Source organism: Microchirus variegatus, assembly GCF_963457635.1.
Source record: "Microchirus variegatus genome assembly, chromosome: 8".
In the NCBI taxonomy this organism is placed as follows: Eukaryota; Metazoa; Chordata; class Actinopteri; order Pleuronectiformes; family Soleidae; genus Microchirus; species Microchirus variegatus.
The window spans coordinates 15590931-15612316 of NC_139809.1; the positions used below are offsets into that span (position 1 = coordinate 15590931).

The 21386-nt window shown below is 41.9% G+C and overlaps 1 protein-coding gene across 1 annotated transcript in view; it reads left to right on the forward strand.

Annotated features, from left to right (window-relative positions):
- The window catches only part of fkbp16 (FKBP prolyl isomerase 16), a gene marked incomplete at both ends in the record, with an annotated part of 34261 nt that overhangs the window by 9868 nt on the left and 3007 nt on the right, over nt 1–21386 (forward strand). The window contains 3 exons of the mRNA XM_083893798.1: nt 18335–18552; nt 20309–20502; nt 20629–20706. Of these exons, the coding sequence (XP_083749924.1) occupies nt 18335–18552; nt 20309–20502; nt 20629–20706 (490 nt within the window). The remainder of the gene's footprint in view (nt 1–18334; nt 18553–20308; nt 20503–20628; nt 20707–21386) is intronic.

Below are 21386 nucleotides of genomic sequence, written 5' to 3' on the forward strand. Positions count from 1 at the left end.
GACTGATGCTTCATGGGAAAGTACAGTGACATTAACCCCAATGATGGATTGTTATTGTGCAATTTTCATCACCTGCAGTTTTTATATGATCCGTACTTTACTCCAGGTTCTGTCAGACTGCCAGGCTCTCACTGTCCAAAACAAACATCGACAAGGGTGCATTTAAAAAAAAGAAGACTTGGATTTATTTTTGACACATTGGCAGTGTTTTTGAAATATTACCCAATAATATATAAGTGTCAATGCGGTTGGAAGCTCGTAACGGCATAATTAACATTGCCACCACACAAACAAGACACTGGATAAACTGTCATTTTAATGAATTAATAAATAATGTAAATGGATCGTGTTCAAGCAGAAGTTAAAGCCCAATATTCCATACGTGTGTTGGTAATTACCCCATGGTAATTTGGCGTGGGAATAATACACAACTCCTTTTATGGACATCCTGGGTGTGGGTGTGTGTTTATAGGTCATATATTCAGGGTTTTTCCGTGTGTTGGTTAATCAAGGTTATGATAAATGTTATATTACATTTTTAGTAGGGCTATAAAGCGGCAATAATTGTGCAGAAAATAAGACCTGTTTGTGGGGTTTTTTGGTGCTAAAATATTTCCAAATTTTACAAATTCAATCCGATATTAAACATTTTGAGTACATTCTTATAACCTCTCTATATAGTAATATAGTGTATAAGCCAACATGCTCTGTGTTAAGGGTTAAGACTAAGGCTGAGCATGTCACAGTTCACTTCAGTGCATCTCAGAGTACATTGAATCCAACTGTTAAATAAAACATCAGTGTGCAAATACTATAAACCCAGTACTTCTTTTTTTGGGGGGGGGGTAAAAAAAAAAAACACACAATGACCAATGAAATGACTTCTTGGTGAAGTGCTCAAGGGGAATCTTTGTTTACATCCTGGAAGAAGTTGGCAGTTGCAGAAGCCTTCTTCCTGTACGGAGGCGCACCCATATCCAGGGAGGAATGTGCGCTGAAAAAATGTAACAGTGACATTTGTCTGAGCAGACGGGCAGGTAGGCCCGAGTGATTCACGGAGAGCAGCCAACCTGAGGCTGTTAGTGATCCGTGGAGTCATGTGTTTGTGTGTGGGGCGGGGCCTAATCACTTATAATAATCAGTAATCAGCAATCGGTCACCCGCCGGGTTTAAATGAGTTTGGGAGGAACACATATTCAGCATTAATTAACATATATAAGTAGCATACTAGCCCTTTATTAGTAAGCATTTATCACGTAGTAACACCTTATTCTACCTCTTTTACGACATGAATTAAAAATTTCCCCCCATACGATGTTAATGCATGCTTAATATTTACTAATAAAGGGCTAATGTTAGGGATGTGAATCTTTGGGTGGCTCACGATTCGATTCGATTCCGAATCTCAATTCACATGATTCTCGATTCAAAAAACTGATACAATGCGTAGTGTGTTCAGGCAAATGATGGCATTAAAACAATACAGTTTGTGTAAGATAATGTGATCACACAAAGGCAAAAGTTAACATTTATTCATTCAAAACAAATAAAAACGTGCTTACTGAACGTGAATATGTGTTCCCTGATCTAAAGTGTTACCATGAGTTTTAATGGCCGTCAAATTGCTTTGTTTTGTGCAAACATTAGCTGTTAGCATTCATATTTTTCGTCTACTTTGTAGAACGTAACTGTCATTTATTTAACTCGTGCAGACTCACTGGATCCCGAGATGTGTGAATCTTTGCGCTTACGTTCATGTGGAATTCTGAAACGCCCTTAAATTCGGGACCGTTATCGCTCGTTTAAATTTGGGACCTTGCAGTCGGAATAGTCGTTTTGTAGGGCTGCAGCTATCGAATATTTTTGTAATCGAGTATTTGACCAATTATTCCGAAAAATAATTGGTCAAATACTCGATTACAAAAATATTTGATAACTGTACTCCCAATAAGCTACATTAAATCAGCTAACATCAATGTTTACATTAGCGTGTGCCGAAAGCGTTAGCAACTGGACGCTTTCGGACTCAGATGCTGAATCATTGAGGACGTGCTAAACTGGTCCCACACTTTGGACATTCTCTGCTTTTTTACCGGCTGTTTAAACTCTCCTTCACTGAGAGTTTTTGCCTATTACTGTCCAAAGTAGGTGGGTCTATTTGACAGTGTCAATTTATTGCACATCGTGTTTTACATAGTTTTGAGCAGCCACTGCATACCTGTGTTTTCGGCGTGTTTTTGCAAAAATCGGCTGATCATTGTAATGCAAGCAAACAGCATTCAGGGAGTCTTTATTGTTGAGGTCAGACCATAATAATCACCCACAGATCTTGCACTCGAGACCAGCTCATCCTGAGTGAAAGGGGGCATGGCTACAGTAGAGCAGCGAAGGCCAAGGTGTGCCTCTTTTACCGATATATTTACAGATATCGTACGCGTTACAACGTCAAAGTTGTAGGAGGATGTTGTTTGCGAGGATACACTCTTAGAAATAAAAGTGGTTCTTCGGCTTGTCCTCATTTTGGCTCCAGGTAGAACCTTTTTATAGAGGTTCCACCTGGAACCCTTTTGGAGGGTTCCACCAAGAACCCTTTTAAAACCCTTTATTCAGGAAAGGGGTTTTAAAGGGTTCTCTGGATCAAAATGGTTCTTACTGGAACCATTAGTGTTACCAAGAACTCTTGAAAAACCCTTTCTCCAGAGTTTTTCAGAAGCAAATGGTACCAGGTAGAACCTCAGCCCTTTGTAGAAGAACCCTTTTGGAACCCTTATTTCTAAGAGTGTACAGTGACTTCAATGACGTTGTGTCCCTCCTCATATTGGACGCCAATCTCGCCTCTTATCGCCCAGTGTGACGCGATACAAGCCCCCCGAGAACTGGCAGTTCTGCTTTTCATTACGTCGGCGCTTGCCAGTAGACAGGTACAATGACTCACTCACCACAGAGCCGTGCTGGTGTCCGTCACGTTCATGCAAACCAAGCCCCCCCCCCCCCCCACCACCTCCACCTCCACTTCAACCCCCACGTCTCCAGATACAGTACATAATGTTGTCCACTCAGGAAAATCAGTGAGGTGGGGTTCCTCTCTGCTGTGATTGTGAGTCACTCTGCAGAACCACCTGAGACAAATGAAGAACATGACCTTTGAGACTCTCCTCTGTTGGAAAACACAGCCATGAATCACCCCCCCCCCCCCCACGCGTTACGTGTCACCTCGTAATGCTAACATACTTCTTTTTCTTGCCCGTGAAGGATTCCTGCTGCAACCACCAAACTCTTGGCCGTGTGTGTGTGTGTGTGTGTTATGTGACCTAAACAAGTTTGGGTCCTGCGTGCTTCTTTATTCATGACACAGCAGGCTGAGGCCAGGAGTAGCCACGCCCAGACGTCATGCTGCACTACAGCTGTAGCGCGCTGCTTCAGATAAGATCTCCTCTCTGAAGGAACACGAACTCCGCATGCTCTTCGTCATAGACTCAGTGAGCTCATTATAGTTTCATGGCTCGACCTTCAGCTGGAGAAAAAAAGAGGAATGAAATCGGAGCGTTAATAAAATAGACGCTGCCTTGTTTTGGTGCTGCATCAGTATTCTTTTTTGAAGTTTGAAGTGTGCACGTTCACCCCCGTCCAGCTGATATTCAAGGTTGTTTACCTTTTTCCCTGCTGCTAACAGGTTTATCTGAGCGTTATCTCTGTCATCGTAACAGCCGCAGTTACTTCTGCTTTTCATGGTTGAGGGCGAGTCAGGAGGACAGTAAACCTCGACTCAAATTCATTGACTTTTAGATTGTGTTTTCTTTAGAGCATATGGTGTAAAGTTCCATTAAAAGTCACACTTTTATTCATCAAAAGAGTTGCAAAACGAATAGAAAATATAGTGATTTATTAAACATTGTGCCCAAATCAGCAGTTACAAAGTTTGTTCTGTGTGTTGTCTGCTACGTTTAAAAAAAATCAAGTCGGATTTTGTAATCCTGTAGTTTTTTGTAGGGTTTTAGAGGTGAGTTCAGAGGAGCAGCTACGAGATGCATTCAATGACCCTCATGAATTTCATCGAGAAAGAAATGCACCACGTATTTAACAAGTCATTAAGTCACTGGAGGCAGTGTCAGTTTATTGTTATGCTATTGTTCAACTTCATTTTTTTACACTACCGTTTAAAAGTTTTGGTGTCACCAATATATTTTTGTGTGTTTTCCATTAAAAGTCACACTTTTATTCATCAAAAGAGTTGCAAAATAAATAGTATATAAAGTCAAGGCATTGAAACGATTAGAAATATTGATTTTTATTCAAAATAAAGAACCAGCAAAACTGTTTTCAGTGTTTTCAAGGGTTTTCTAATCATCCAATAGTCTTCTAACGCCATTAGCAAACACAATGTACCATTAGAACACTGGAAATGAGCCTCTATACACCTATGTACATATTCCATTAAAAACCAGACGTTTGCAGCTAGAATAGTCGTTTACCACATTAACAATGTATAGAGTGTATTTCTGATTCATTTAATGTTATATTCATTGAGAAAAAGGTGCTTTTCCTTTTTTGTATGAATACAGTTCAGTTTAGGACATTTATTGTGGTTAAAAAGTCAGGACACATGAGGACACAAGAAACCTCACAGTAGCTGTTGTGAGTGTTGTTACTGTTGACTCCTTCCTTGTTGGTGATGGCACTGCTGGTGGTGCTGGTGCTGGTGCGCGAGGCTTTTAACAGAAGGGATGTGTGTGAGGTTACAAAACGATTAAATCCGTGTCCACGTAAGAGCTCTTACCACACAATAGACGAGGAGAGAAGAGAGGAGCAGATAACAGGGCGACGTCGTAACAAACCGTTTCATCACATCCTGTTGTGTGAGTGATACGGAAGCCGTAAGAAAACGAATCGTGTCAATAAATAAATATAAAAGAATTTGTCGATATTGATGAAAATCCATGGTTCACATACAAGTTTTAAAGGTGCATTATGTAATAAATCAAAAGCAACTGACCATAAAATCCTCCTAATATGTCACAGAGACTCAGGAATAATGTTCATATAACAAACTGAACTCACCAACAACAACAGTACAGACAAAATATTTGCGTTAAAAAAAATATTTTGCAGACTGCAAATCATGTTTATGTTTTGAAATCATGTTTTTGAATGTGGCGCCACCTACCTACCGCCGTCTACCAATCATTGCAGTCAGTAGAGTCTCAGCTGCCGAGCAACCACGGGTTGCCAGTTACGTCAGAAAACGAAACCTAAAAGACCTTGGTATTTTGAATCTGAATGTAGTAACTGTTTTTGGCCACATTCTTACATATGGCACCTTTAACTCTCCATGGATTCGAAATAAAGATTTTTTTTTTCATGTAGATTAAGATTGAGAGGAGCAGGTCAATTCACAGAGAAGCAGCTACGAAATGCATCCAATGACCCTCGTGAATTTCATCAAGAAAGCGATGCACAACATATAGTATGACTGACTCTAGAATTTGGAAATGCATCTGCAGACATATGGGATGTGTGAAACATGACCCAGAGGTGTATCTATAGGTTAACAGCATGTGCCATATGTGCCATGTTTTATGGTTTGGCACACGTGGCATCAACAAACTTTGGTGTATGTGTATGTGTATGTGTATGTGTATGTGTATGTGTATGTGTATGTGGGTGTGTATGTGGGTGTGTGTGGTGTTGTGGTGTTGCTGCGGTGGAGGGGTGTGAGGTGATAAATGCTGCCTGGAGCCGAGCAGACGTACAGCAGAGTGACGAGTGGCCCTGGTGTGTGTGTGTGTGTGTGTGTGTGTGTGTGTTTTAGGAATATTATGAAGAGGCACCGTCGGTGAGGACGTGGAAGCGTGACTCATCCCGCTCCGACGTCAGCGCTACGTCACCGGCACAGACGCACACTTTCACAACGCTGCTCACAGAGTTAATGACTGAGGCAGAGGCTGCACTGCAAAAACCAGAGTCAGATGTGCGTTGTTTTCGGCTCGAGGAATTAACAAAGTAGATCGTGGTGGCTTGATAGCACCGATGGGATTAGCTGCCACCGGGGGGGGGGGGGGGGGGGGTTATGTGTTTAATACAGTCGTTCCAGATGATGACGGCCTGTCCGAGTGATCGCTTTGACGCCGTAACGTGAGCAAGAACAGGCTGACATTTCCTCGTAAAAGAGGATCTCTGTGTGCGCACTCGTGGGTTATTTTCCGTGACCTTATGCCACAGCTGCTGGCTGCAGCCGAGTAAAGTCGTGCCCTTTTACTTTTAAGACTTATCGTTGATGCTGCAGGTCGAAGAGACAAAAGGGACGGCGCTAAATGGCCATCGCTTTGTACTCTGGCTTTCCTCCTGCCTCGGTGACACCTTAACTAATAAGTGGAGAGTTCACAGTGTGCTGGGTATTGATTCACAGGGCTGCACAGGGGGAAACAGAGCCGGCTGCTGCTGCTGCTGCTGGATCTTTATTTGGTTAGATTACAGTCATCGTATGACAAGGGAGGGCGACCACGAATAATAACGAAGCTTCTGCTTGATGTGCACTAGTGGTGAAACGCAGGGTATGTCCGGCGTTAAAGCTCCCATAGAACGGAAGTTCCAGTTAACGCTAATTTTTGTTAGTTTATGAAACCCTAAAGTTTGGAAACGAAGAGTTCAGCCACTGCTGAGAACGTTGGGTTTTATTGTATTCTCGGTCTGAAAAAGCATGGAATCGTGACGTAAAGGATCTCGTCTCCTGAACAGCAGATCCTCCTGCTCCGGACTCGAGTCCGGGCACATCCGGTTTGCGTACATTGAACCGCAGAAAAAGAAGATCGTCCGTTGTGGAGGTGTTTCACTTGCGAAATTGTCTTATGACTCTGGGTCAAAGTCATAAAAGGGACTGCCGCGGGGAGTCGTGACAAAGCTATTTTTAAACACCGTTAAAACCTAATTACGTCACTTCCAGGTATTGGCCAATCACAAGACAGTTGGGAAAGCTCTCGTTGGCTGGCCAATCACAACACAGTTCTGTCTTCTGGGGGTGAGATTTCAGTCTGAAACAGTGCGGCTGACGAGAGCTTCAGTGAGGAGAGATTTTGATCGGCTGGTTTGCAGAAACTAGGTTTTTGACCATAAAAACAAGTGAATGTATGTAAGTAGACCTCCATAACTCACATATATGTGTGCGATAGGACCACTCTATGTGAGCTGTAAAGGTGTGAACGCCAGGTGCAGCTGATGGAAAATCAGATTCAGTCCAGTCAATCAGGGAGCGTGATGACTGCTCGCTGTTTCCTATGTTGCTCAATTTGTAAAATGATATTCCAGAAAACGGTGACATTTTCTCTGGCAGCAGTTATCTGGTTGCAGCACATGTGTGTGTGTGTGTGTGCGACAGCTCAGCCTGAGAAGGGAAATTAATTCCTGATCAGTATCTCTTTATGACATTTATTTCCTGACCAGAATATCGTACATAAAGCAGCGAATCACAGCTTGTGGTCACAAACAGCCTTCTCTGCAGAATGACAATGTCTCGCCATTACTTTATGTTTAGATGGGGGTAAAAAAAAAAAAACACAAAAAAGAGAGCACAAAATACTCCTTTTTAAGGAGTCACGTCTCCATCATCATTTCTTTTTTCAGCACTTGGCCTACTTTTTTTTCCTATTTTCCATTCTTTCCCTTTTTACGACTCATGGCTGAGGTAGACGGACATTTATTTCGAGGTATGACAGTAATGGAAGACGAGAACTTTCATCTTTTAAAGAGTTCTTGGTCGCTCAGGATTTGTTGTGATTCAGAAGGCAAAGTTTAGACGTAACAGACAGTGACATAAAGAGAATTACCAGGTTTAACATTTTTACCTCTCACATAATCCCTCGCGGAAATCGACCTCTTGACCACACCTTCCCTTTTTTCCCCCCGTTGATATTGATAATGTAATATTTATCATTAGTCCTGCGTGGGATAGAATGTCGTCTACGTAAAGCTGTGAAGCTGATATGCCAGATTATGACCGCGGTCACATGGAACGCAAGAAAAGCTTTTTGAACTTTTTTTGTGTGAGGAACAATTCGGTGAAAATGTTGCCACACTTTCAGAGACAGATTTCAGATCATTGCATAAGGTAGAAACTAAAAACCTGCCCTGGATAAATGAGCTGTGAGTCAGAGCAAAGGTGTTGTTTTTGTCGTAGAGCTTTGGATATCATTCATTCATTCATTCATTCATTCATTCACACTATTCATTATTGAGTGTGTCCAGTGTCTTGTTAGGATTTATTGTAATAAGCTGCATCAGGTGACAGGAGGGGGAAACGGCAAGAAACAGATTTTAAACTGTCTGCACATCCGTGAATGAATACATGGAATATTTTGAGGAAAGCATCCAAAATGATAACTATCGTAGGCGCGCACACACAAGATATAAACGTCAGTGTCTTGCATTCGACCACTAGCGGCCATTTCCTCCTCCACAGAAGAGAGGATTTCCTCTCAAAGCCCTGATACTGATTACTGTTAATGTGGTGCCCGATGTGCCAAAAGATTAAGTGTTTCCTTATTTGCGAAGAACCAAAAGCGAAAAAAAAAGACCTTCCTCGTGTCATCGCAGGTTGTAGTTTCCTCATAATATTACCACTTTATTATCACAAGCTGCTTTAATAGTTCTTTAAATTGGTGGCGATAAAACATGAGGTAAAATTCGACCGAATTTGGTACAAACATGGCATCTGCTATTTTGAGTTTTTAAGCTGCTAAAAACTGAGAAATTTTAGTTTGGAAAACCTCAGTGCTGCACTTTAGTGGCAGCGGTTCTTATCACTTATCACTAACCCTAACCCCAACCCTAACCATTGATGGAGGATGAAAAAGAAAACATCACACTGGCTTTCAGTTTCAGTTCCCCTCCTCATTGTCCGTCCAAGAAAAGACATCCCAGCTCTTTTTACCATTGTTTTTCCAAAGCAAATAACTGCACAGAGTGGATCATATGTTTCATGTTAGCGCTGACACGCCAACGGTTACGTGATATACAGCACTGTATGTTCTCAGGAGTGCAGGTGTGGAGGCAGATGACATCTTATACATACACTACCATTTTGGGGTCACTTAGAAATGTCCTTATTTTTTTAAGGAAATGCACTTTTTTCAATGAATATAACATTAAATGAATCACAAATACACTCTATACATTGTTAATGTGGTAAACGACTATTTTATCTGCAAACGTCTGGTTTTTAATGGAATATGTACATAGGTATATAGAGGCCCATTTCGTGTTCTAATGGTACATTGTGTTTGCTAATGGCGTTAGAAGGCTATTGGATGATTAGAAAACCCTTGTGCAATGATGTTAGCACAGCTGAAAACAGTTTTGCTGGTTCTTTGACGAAAGGCCAAAATTATTATTTTGAATAAAATTCATTATTTCTAATCTTGTCAATGTCTTGACTATATTTTCTATTCATTTTGCAACTCTTTTGATGACTAAAATTGTGACTTTTAATGGAAAACACAACACAATTGAACGGTAGTGTATGGATCTAAAGAGTCAGTTTAAGCTAAGATTTAAAAGCTTATTAAATGTGATTCAGAAATTAAATGACAAGCAGATTATGCGACATTTGCCCACACATCCAGAATTGTAGCGACGCAGATATCAAAATATCGCTGTCCCTCCTTCGTCGTGCAATGCGATAGCCGCTGCAACTAGCTTAGCTAGCTTAAGGCTGGCTTCCTGCCGAGGTAAGCTAGCTGCTCCATGCTTCATATTTGCAGTAATGAGATTATCAATCTGTTCATTTTATCACCGGGTATATTTCACGATTTCAAGTCCAAAAAGATTCATGCTGTCTTCTTGCTAACATCATTGCGCTGTAACGCAAACAGCGTCGCTAATTCATGTCTCCTCACAGTGGAAGTCGCCGGATAGCTACGTAAAGAGATGCCCTATCCACGTTCAAAACATAGACTTTATGCACTTTGTTCTCTGTGTTGTGAATAAATAGAGAAAATTAGACATATATCGCGATGTATCGCTATATGATTGTCCTGCAATATCGTTGTATTGGTGATATTATTGGTATCGTGAGGTAACTTACGTGATTTACACGTTTCTCAGACCTCAAGAATGCACAAGAATAACTGTTTGTTAAGAGGAAAAGTCTCTTTTCAGTAACTACAGTAAATAGTGAAGCCTTCTCTGCTCAAGAGTTGTGTAACTAAACGATCCTCACGAGTTGCTCTGTAAAGTCACAGCAGACGAGCAGTTACACATCCCTGCCTTTTTAAAAAAATTTTTTTAAAAAGCTACCACTATTTGCCCCGAAGCTATTCGGGAGGGTGAGATTGGATTCATGTTAACAGGCTGAGCAAATCTGTGGCTGATTATATTGGGACCTTTGAGGAGCTCAACAGCCAGGATGTAGCATGTAGCTTTCCCTTGATCCCCGGGCGAGCACACTTTCATTGGGCCCATTGCTGCGAGAGGAAATAAAAACAAAACAGGGGAGGAGAAGCACATGGTTGGTGAGGCGACAGCTGAAAAGGGCCCTTTTTTCGCCGTTCGCTTTCCCGAGGTCTCCGACTCTGTAATAGGAGGCTGCAAATTAACTGGCTGCTGTGCGGCAGCAGGCGAGGGAAAAACAGCTGTGACGTCTCACCAATACTGGGATTAGAGCTAAGCTGCTTTCCGCGGCTGCATCGGTGCCTCGTGTCCGTCCTGGAGTCAAAACAGAACAACACTGAACGACAGCAGCAGCAGCAGCAGAGTGGCTGTTACCGCTGTAAAAAACATAAACAGGCTCATAAATCCTCCACAGGTTTTGCACTATCATACGAGCCGCACACACCACATTTATTACGGCATATCAGTGTACCGTCTCGGGCCGTAGCCATAGAAACGGCGACGAGGTGGATCACTGTCCTTTCCATCCTTTCAAAACGGAGCGCGTGACGTCAAAGTGACCACTGTTTTCACTTTTTTCCCTTTCAGCCAGAGCAGCGTGGGGTCTGCGAGAGAGATAACAGGGTGAGTCAGCCGCACGGACATGTGTGCACCTTCAATGAGGAAGTTTATAATGACTGCATAACTTCCCGTGACACAATAGGGGAAAGCGATTCCTCCTTGTCACGTCATCCATGGGAGTACAGGAAATCTGATCCGTTCATAGTCGAGGAAACAGCGAGTGCCTGTTTTTGTTATTGAAAGTTCTTCTGGCCTCAAAGATGAGGTTATATGCTTTTATTCAGTCCAAAGATAATCCTATCTGGATAATCCCATCCGTTATTTTGTGTTATTTCACTGGTGCCACATCCCTTTTTTTCACCAGCAAATAAAATACTGTAGCTCTTGTCTTTCCTTTTCATCCCAGATAAATAGAGCTAAGAATTATTTTCATGATTGATGATTTTCTCAATTAGTCAAGTACTTGTTTGGTTTGTAAAATTAAAAAAAATATATTACAATTAGATTACAATGACAGTTTATCAGTGGTGATGTTTCACAGAATTTCAAAATAAAAGCGTTTGTTTTGATGTGGAACAACAAATAGTTAATAATAAAAATGTATTTATGATGCAAAAAACTGATTATTCATAAAACCATACAGAAATACGTTTTTATAGGTTGATATTATGTGGCGGGCCAAATTAAATCCATTGTAGGGCGGCAAGTTATATATAATATAATGTAGTGAATAATCAGGCTGATTTTGTTACTTCCAGACTGACTCAGTCCTACATGTTTCCACCTGCTAGCTGTTAGCTAGCTAAGCTAATAGCATAAAGGCTGGCTTTCTGCTCAGGTAAGCTAGCTGCTCCAACTTCATATTTGCAGTCACAAGATTAGAAACCTGTTCTTCTCAGTATATCTGATAAAAAAAACTATTCCTCAGGCCTCAAAGGTTCTGAGACCTTTTGACCTTTTTGGTAACCTTGACCAGATTTTGATTAGCTTTGTCTTTGTATATTCTTAGACCTGTTTTTACTCGGTGACCATAAATACGAGCAGAGAAAGTCTCTCATCTTTGACCCTGAGCTCAGTCCCGATCTCTTCAGGCCTCAGGCTCTGCACTGCTCTGTCTCATCTCGCTGACCTTTAACCCCGGTCAGGGTCAGGTGGCAACTAGCAGGGACTCTGTTTTTTTTTTTTTTTTAAAAAAGGTTTTTGAAACAGAGATTGAAGTGATTACAGTGTCAAAGTATTTTCCTAAAGAGTTCATCCACTTTATCCTCCACACGAGGCTTGCGGGGGCAGCTGGAGCCGATCCCAGCTGACACGGGGTTAAAGGTCAAAGGTTAAAGTCCAACACGGGGCTGACACGCACACAAATGACCATTCACTCGCACATTTACACCTACGGTCAGTTAAGAGTGTCAAGTTAATCTCTGCACGTGAGGAAACCAGAGACCCGACCAGAACCCTGTGCGGTAAGTGCCAGATTTTGGGTGAAGCAAAAACCTTCTAGCTGTGACGCAACGATGCTAGCGCTTCCTAAATACTTAATGTTCTCAATTGCTGGTTTCTGGTCTTCTTCAAGTGAACATGATGTCACGTTTGTCAAAGATGTTCCTGTTTAGATGACAGTGTGATTGACAGCATGTCAACTTGCAAAACTCAAGGATTCCTTCGGGTGACGTCACAACCTGTTGCCACTTGTTCCTGTCCTTCATTAACTGACTCAGGAGCTTCTTTTGGATGACGGATGTTCAGTGCTTATTAATACAGAGTGAATAAAGAGCTACTTCTGTTGCCACCAAGTGTCAATAGACGTTCGAAAAGCTCACGGCTCACTTTTAAAAACAAGGAGCCGGGATAAAGTTGCAGGTTCACGTTTCACAGTTGATCTTGTGCAGGGATCTCACTCCTGTCTGACCAGCCTCTGCTTCCTGTTTGCACTAATAGGACCCTGGGGGTTCATTGGCTGAGCTCTCTCTCTGTGTGTGTGTGTGGCACTAATCACCAGTGAGTGACCCCACATGAAGATCGCTAAATAGACCGTGCCGCATCCTTTCGATTATATGACCGGCGTCTCGCGCCGACTCTGCTTCTCATGACGGACGCTCAGCTCCTCACGATGTTCCTGTGACGTCGCTCTGAACTCTGTAGCCTTTCTAGCCATTTGCTTGCTAATTAGCTGCTGAGCTTAATGACATTATGGCTCACAGGTCACCTGACGTGTCCTGTGTTGAAGGCAGGAAGTAGGCAGTGTGGTCTGTGGCTCGTTCGCTTCAAGGGTTCTTGATGTGTTGCGTGTTCAGAGACGGTCTTACCTTGGTTGTCGTGAGCAGTTATGTCATCTCAAACCAGTCGATGCTATCTCCAGTGAACTGCTGCTCACTGGAGATTTTCCCTCTTTCTCTTTTGTGGATCATTGTTTTAGAGATGATTGTGCTTGAGACGAGCCAGTCTGGCACCAACAACCGATGTTCATCCATTCTCTACCCGCTTTATCCTCCACAGGAGGGTCGCTGGGGGGGGAGCGGGGTTCTGGGCCAATCTCAGCTGACATAGGGCGATAGGTGGGGTATGCCATCTGTAATCCACCAGGTTGTCTTTACCCTGTCTAACCCTACCCCAACATGCGTGTACCTAATACAGTGGGCAGGGTGTTCTGTACTCTGTGGTCCTGCAAGCGCTTGTTTGTTTATTTGCTGAGCTTAACAGCGTACTGTCGTGCCTAAAGGTCACCTGTTGAATCCTGCCTCTGCCTCTCAGATCCCTGTTTCCTGTTGCATGTCGTCTTCCTCCCGTTCCGTTCTCCGGCGGGCGCACATTCAGTTTGTTTGCGCTGAAAAGCGAGCAGCTGTACCTCGCGAGTCATCAATAAGCAATGACTCATCATTTCTCCTCTGATGTGTCCGACCTGCGTGAGTCACGAGCGGCAGAGTGAGAGTTAGAGTGCCTGCGTATTGGAAATGGAATCAGTATCTGTAGTGACATTATGAGTAAGTGTGTTTTCTTTGCAGAGCAAATAGCAGATCAGCCAAACATGATTGTGTGGTTGTAGCATAATATCCTGTCATGACAGGTATGTTTGACTTAAGACTGTTAGTAAAAGGCAACAGATACAGTATGTTCTGATGTGTTGCACGATATTTGCTGCGTTTGAATCCTCAAAATTGAAAAGGGGATTGCATATATTTGCAGGTTTTAATCTTTTTTTCTTTTTTTTTCTGATGCTATGTTTTTGCATTGCAGTAATTGTCGGAAACATCCCAACTGTTTCTGAAAGCTGAGCGGTTGCACATTTAAAGCCTAAGTTGTGGTTATTACGGTCATTTCACTCGCACTGTTGTAGGAAGCCGGAGAATCAGAATTGGAATATAAGCGTCACTTACTTTAAAACTCAACATTTCCTAATTGTCTGCACGGATAAGAATCATTCTCTCCATATATGAAGTTATTCTGTTCTCAGCGGCCTCAGGAGTGAATTTGCAGAACTTGTAGTTCACGATATACACTGTACACGCAGGACACCGAGTGTGTTATTCACACTGTACTTTTATTGTATGGAGTTACATAACAAGCAGCCTTTGGAATATTGTGCAATAGTTTCAGATAAGTATTCAAGGACCGTGCAAAGCTACAGTGCATCGACTGTACAAACTGTAGATGGAGGTTATCACTTTCTTTGAGTTAGGATTTGGACCGTGTGCTCCACTTCCTAAACGTTCTTCCTAAATGAATCCACGTCTGCCGCTTTCCCCAAAAAGCCTGTTACACAACCGTGACAGCAGACGGTCTCTCTGATCCTCGTAAACATGCAGCACAAAAAACAAGCTGCGCGCGGCCTAAAAAACGCTGCTGTCAGATAAAAGCAGTGAGCGCTCGGCTTCCGGGAGACTCGCGTCTACGCTTTCACAGCTCTCGGAGATAACCTCCCTGGATCTGGCTCAGGTTTCCGAGACCTTGGCTCAGCTGCTGGTTTCACACTCCGGTGACAGTGGGCGACGTCTCCGGAGAGAAAAGGTGAAAGGGTAACCTCATATCCCACCTGCTGACAAAGCCTCGCAGTAACTAAGGATACGACTAATTCTGTTTGACAGGCAAAAATTGTGTCACTGACACAACCTGTTTGAATAATTTATGGCTCGACACGACTCCCAGCGCTATCACTTTGCAGGAAACAGTCGCTGGTTCGAGGTCGAACTTCGATTGTCCCCATTAGTTTTTAGACCTTTATTTTGTCGAACCCATGAAAATGACAGGATCCTGAATTTATTGTGACTCCGCGGCATGTCGGGGAACTACGGTGGCCTTCACATACCAGAAAAGACGTCGTTCTACGTGTACATATTAAGCGCTAAGCAAATCAGGCTATGCTAATATTCTTACACTGGTGAAAGCCAATCGAATTACACGACCAGTCAACGCAGGGTTCCCACACCTTGGTTAACATCAAATTCAAGGAATTTTCAAGCACTCTCCAGGACCGCTTTACTTAAATTTAAGGACCAAAGGTGCTTACACAGCTCAATTAGCCGACGTGTATCTGTAAACCTTTTTCAAGGTCAAATTCAAGCACCTTTCAAGGACTTTCAAGGTTATTTTCAATGCTTTTCCAGCAACTTACAACTTAACTCCTTTCTTGCATCAAATTCAACCACTTTCAATGACCCGTGTCCATTTGCAGGGATTTTCTTAAACTTTCAAGGGCCTCGAATTTTCCTTGTTCTCAAATTCACAGACTTTCAAGGATTTCAAGGACCCGTTGGAACCCTTGTCAATGTCTTCCTCCTTGTTAAAGATGATGGTGTTTTGTTGTCGTACAAATCGCGACCACGTCACCGTCGCTTTAGTGACATTAGCAAGTCTCGCTACATAGTTACTGCTAACTATGATGCTAACCTCTGAGCTTCTGCTTCAAAATAATAATTTTAAGGGCGACACAAACCAAACTTTTTTTGTTTTTACATTTCCACAAATATATATGCGCTGTATAATTAATTAATAATAACTAATTAATTAATTAATAACTAATTTCTGACTGTTTAAATATAAATACACTATGTTTAAACCTGAAACATAAAGGGTTTTCTTTCATGTGTCGTATTTGTTGGTAAACAACCTCAAGATGATATCTTTTTTAAACGTACATTCATGTACTCTCACTTGCTCACCGCAGAGTCACACTTTCAAGGATTTCAAGGACCCATGGGAACCCTGTCAAAGTCTTCCTCCTAGTTGACGATGATGGTGTTTTGTTGTCGCACAAATCACTAATCGATTTAGCGACATTAGCAAGTCTCGCTACATAGTTAGCCACTGCTAACTGTGATGCTAACCTCCGATAGCATCAAGCATTAAATCGATATGAACGTGTGAGTCTACCGTGAGCTTCTGCTTCAAAATAATAGTTTTAAGGCAACAAAAACAAAGCTGTTTTTATTTTTTGCCACTTAGACAAACATATTTAAGCGCTGTATGTTTATTTTCTGACTCTTTACATTTAAACACACTACGTTTAAACCTGAAACATAATGTTTTCTTTCATGTGTCCATATTTTTCAGTCATATCTGTCGGGAAACAACCTCATTGCCACAACCTCAGCCATTGCTTTAGCGACATTAGCAAGTCTAGCGACATAGTTAGCCTCTGCTAACCTCCATGATAGCATCATGAGTTAAAGCGTCATGAACTAGTGAGTCCACCGTGACAAAACCAAGCTGTTTTTATTTTAACACTTACACAAACATATTTATGCATCTTATTTAATTTCTGCCAGTTTCTGACTCTTTTTTTAATCACACTATCTTTAAACCTGAAACATAATACGTTTTCAGTCACATTTGTCGGAAACCACCTCAAGATGATATCTTTTTCAAACATGCATTCATGTACTCTCACTCGCTCACCGCAGAGTCACTGATAATAATGGACCGTGTGTGTGTGTGTGTGTGGTTACGGCGGCCAAACGACTGAAAACCCAAATTAGCTTTCTTTCTGAGTGACTCCTGAGTGAGACGCTCGTCGTCGTATCACTTTCAAATTCTTTGTTTTGCTCGAATGAGAGTCGCTGTCACTCGGGCTGTTATTTAAACTGTTGCTTTTAAGACGCAGAAGAGAGCAGCTGTCGAAGCTCATTTAAAGGAAAACTGACACAAATGCTGCTTTGCTTTTGCTATGATTTATTTATGAGTTTTGAATCTTTCTTTTTAAGACTTCCTGGTTGGAGAGAGAGTGACGGCCTCTAAACCAAACCTCCTCGAGGCTTTCTTAGCTGCAGCGAAACCGCAGCAGATGCAATAGTGCAGTCTTTATTAAGGGTCTGAGCACGAGATAAAAAAAAACCTACTGATGTTTTTTTTTTAATAACAAAACAGGGAAATTGCAAATAAAATACATTTGTGTGATTCAGGGTCGAGATAAAACATGATTCACTGCACACGGAGAGAGATACCAAAATGACTTCAAATATAATATATAAATATCAGCAAAATGTGAATTTAAAGCATTATTGCATGCTTTGTTAGATGTTTTTTTGCGTTTGTGAGTGGAATTGATGTTGACGCTTGATGCTGTTGGGTTTAAAATGAAAAATGTATCCTAAACTGTTAGAAATAAAGGTTCCAAAAGGGTTCTTCTACAAGGGCTGAGGTTCTACCTGGAACTATTTGCTTCTGAAAAACCCTTTCCGGAAGAAAGGGTTTTTCAAGGGTTCTTGGTAACACTAATGGTTCCAGTAAGAACCATTTTGATCCAGAGAACCCTTTAAAACCACTTTCCTGAATATAGGGTTTTAAAAGGGTTCCAGGTGGAACCCTCCAAAAGGTAAAAAAGGGTTCTCCTATGAGGACAAGCCGAAGAACCTTATATGGTTCTACTTAGCACTTTTATTTCTAAGAGTGTAGCAGTAAGTATAAGACATAAATATACCTCATACAATGTTTATTTTTTCAATTATTAGTGTTAATTTAAGTGACTCAATATTAAGATTTCAACTAAGGATAATGATCAAACATTTTTTTTGATATAGGCAATAAGAAATCATCATTATTTTATTTTATAAATTACAAAATGTAGCCTTTAAAAATTCAAAGGGAAGAAATTATGATATTTATATTTTTTGTAATAGTAGTAATAGTACCGTTGAAAAAGATTTTTTTTTTTTTTGAGCAGGATGTGAACCTCGCTCCTTTTCTACCAGAGCAAAATCACACACACACAAACAAACAAACAGATTGATTTCTTGATGGATTTCAACAGTGATGAATGGTCTTATTCATATCTGTGTGTGTGTGTGTGTGTGTGTGTGTGTGTGTGTGTGTGTGTGTGTGTGTGTGTGTGTGTGTGTGTGTGTGTATGTGTGTGTGTGTGTGTGTGTGTGTGTGTGTGTGTGTGTGTGTGTGTGTGCAGACAGCCTGATATTCCAGCCTGGGCTCCTCTCCTCTACCAGCTGCAGCTGCTGGACATTAGAGACAAACCAGACCCATTAACTCTGCCCATCGCCGACCGCATCCGCGTCGGCCACCAGAAACGAGAGCAGGGAAACTTCCATTTCCAGAGAGAGGAGTACAGCGCGGCGGCTCGGGCCTATTGTATGGCTCTGGATGTGCTCACCACATGTGGCCGAGGTAATGCACTGAATTTATTCATGGAAGATTCAAGAAAAGAAAACGTCCACAGTGTCAGCTTTACCTGGAAAGTGTATATCGATAGTTGACGTTGAGTGTTATCTTGAAAAAGAAAGCAGAAAAACATCTCCACGTCCAATCTCAGCCCAGAATGACGTAACCAGCTCAGTGCTGCTGCCATCACACTAATCACAGCATCATCATGCACAGCCACATGCACCCGAGGGGTGCCCCCCCCAGGGGTGCCCCCCCCCCCCCATCAAAAAAAATATTTTCTTCTTAATTCTTGAGCATAATTAAAGCTAATCAACCTCCGTATTATTTCCACCTTCTTAACGCCTTTGATCACCGACGAGGCAGCGCGGGCCTCGGGAGGGAAAAACATGGACTGCTTCATAATGCGTCAATGACGGAGTGAACTCGCGGTGGCACTGAAGAGAGGGAGTTCATCAGGGCATCGAGATCATCTAATTAGCAGATGAGAAGGTGGCCAGGGGATAAAAAAAAAAAAAGAAAAAAAATGAGTATAATGAAGCAGAGACGGCGGCAGTTTAACTCATTTTTGGCTCATTTTGAGCTTAATTTACAAACTGACATTGGCGATAACTGTTGAGAGGGAGAGGGTTTAGAAAAAAGAGGAAAAACCTTCCAACTCTTGGTTTTTTTTATCCATCCATCCATTTTTAAATAAGTGGATAATCTAAATAAATGAAGGTATTATTAAAGGTCATTGATTTGAACGATGACTCATTGGATTATTCAAAGGTCGTGGGACAGTTATTTTGACGATAGTAGAAGAATAATTCTTCCTTTTATTCTCTGTATCTGCGCCATAATTTCACGAGTTCACCGATAATTAATAAAACTTGGGGTGAATTCCAATTCCTTGCTTAACCCTCAATCACAAAAATGTGCGCTCCCTCTAGTGCAAGTGCTGTCATGATTCTGTCCCGAAAAATTAAGTTGAGGGGCAAGTTTAAGAGCTGTATCGCCCTCAATATTGAGATTTTCCGAGACGACCCTTGGGAGCAAGGGCTACCCAGAATGCATTGTGTGTTTTGACATAACAAAGATGGCGCAGAAAGCAGCAAAACGAGTACGCTACAAATTAAGTATTTTCTTTGTTAATAGAGATATAAAAATGATGAAAACCATTGTATTATCTTAGTTTAGGCCCATATTATGGATTACTGACGTCATTGTTGCGTAACATTTATTTTTATTTTATGATCTTTTGTCAATAGCCGGCCGGTGCGGACAAGCGATCGTTTGCTATGGTTCACTTTTCAATAAGCCGTGGTGTGTGGTAACTGTCAGCTGAATATGTCCGTGGTTGTGGTATTTGTATGAGTATCATCTTATAACTAACTGACAACCTAATAACTTCACTGACAAACGGATCGTAATAAATAATCGTAACGTAAATGTGTTCTTCTTCTTCTCTTTTGGAGTCGACAGACTGGACGCAGCTTTCGCGTTATTCTGCCCCCTACAGTCTGAAGATGTATCTGCATTTAAGGGGTGTCCCATTTCTAAGTGACAAAATAACCCTTGGTTTTGAGGGCCAGTTAAGATTAAGGGTTGAGCTTGAGGGTTAAGATAGGAATTGGAATTGGCCCTTAAACTGTGGGACAAGTGGGATCTGCTGATATAATAATAAAAACTTTTACACGTGGTTCTCAGAGAGATCTTTCAGATTAAATTGTCCAACAGCAGAACAAAGACATGTCAGCCATGTTGCTCCGTCCCTGTGCAGATGGCGGCAGGAGCAGCAGAAGCATGGAGGCGGAGGAGGAGGAGGAGGAGGTGCGGGACTCCCAGGTGAAGTGTTTGAACAACCTGGCCGCGGCTCAGATCAAACTGGAGCGGCACGACGAGGCGCTGCACACCAGCAGGGACGTCCTGGTCCTCGACTCCAACAACGTCAAGGCCCTGTACCGGGCCGGAAAGGTGAGACAGAGACGGAGACAGAGGCCACATGGTGCGACCTGGTCTTCATATAAATGAATATGACAGTCCTTCCTTCCTCCAGCTCTGCTACCTCACACTTTGGGTGTTTTTTCTCATTTCTCTCAGCTCCTGTCAGACAAGAGCGAATACAAGGAGGCGATGGATCTGCTGAAAAAGGCCTTAAGGCTGGAGCCGTCCACCAAGGTGAGATTATCATCTGTCTGTGAGTCTCCTTTCTAGAAGTAGGCCTCGTTATTATTATTATCATTATCATCAATATTATTATTATTATTATTATTATGGCTGTGGTTGATAGGTAGGTCGGTACGTAGGAAGGGGAGAAAAGTTGGTGGGTAGGAAAGAAAGGAATGAAGAACAAATGGGTAGAGCAGTGGATGAGTAGACCGATAGATTGGTAAGTAAATTGGTCAATGGATTAGTATAAATATTAGGAGTTAAATTGCTACGTAGATTGGTAGATTTATTGGTAGTCAGATTGGTTAATAGATTGGTAAGTGGATTGGTAGGTAGTTTGGTAGGTATATCGGTTGGTAGTTTGGTTGGTGGATTGGTTGGTAATTTGGTTGGTGGGTTAGTAGGTAGGTAGATTGGTACATAGACTGGTAAGTGGGTTGGTAGGTAGATTGGTTGGTAGTTTGGTTGGGGGATTGGTAGATAGATTGATAGGTAAGTACATTGGTAGATAGATTGGTACCTAGGTAGATTGGTACATAGACTGGTAAGTGGGTTGGTAGGTAGCTTGGTAGGTAGTTTGGTAGGTAGATCAGTAGGTAAGTAAACTGGTAGATAGATTGGTAGGTAGGTAGATTGGTAGATAGTTTGTTAGGCAGATTGGTAGGTAGTTTGGAAAGTAGATTGGTAGG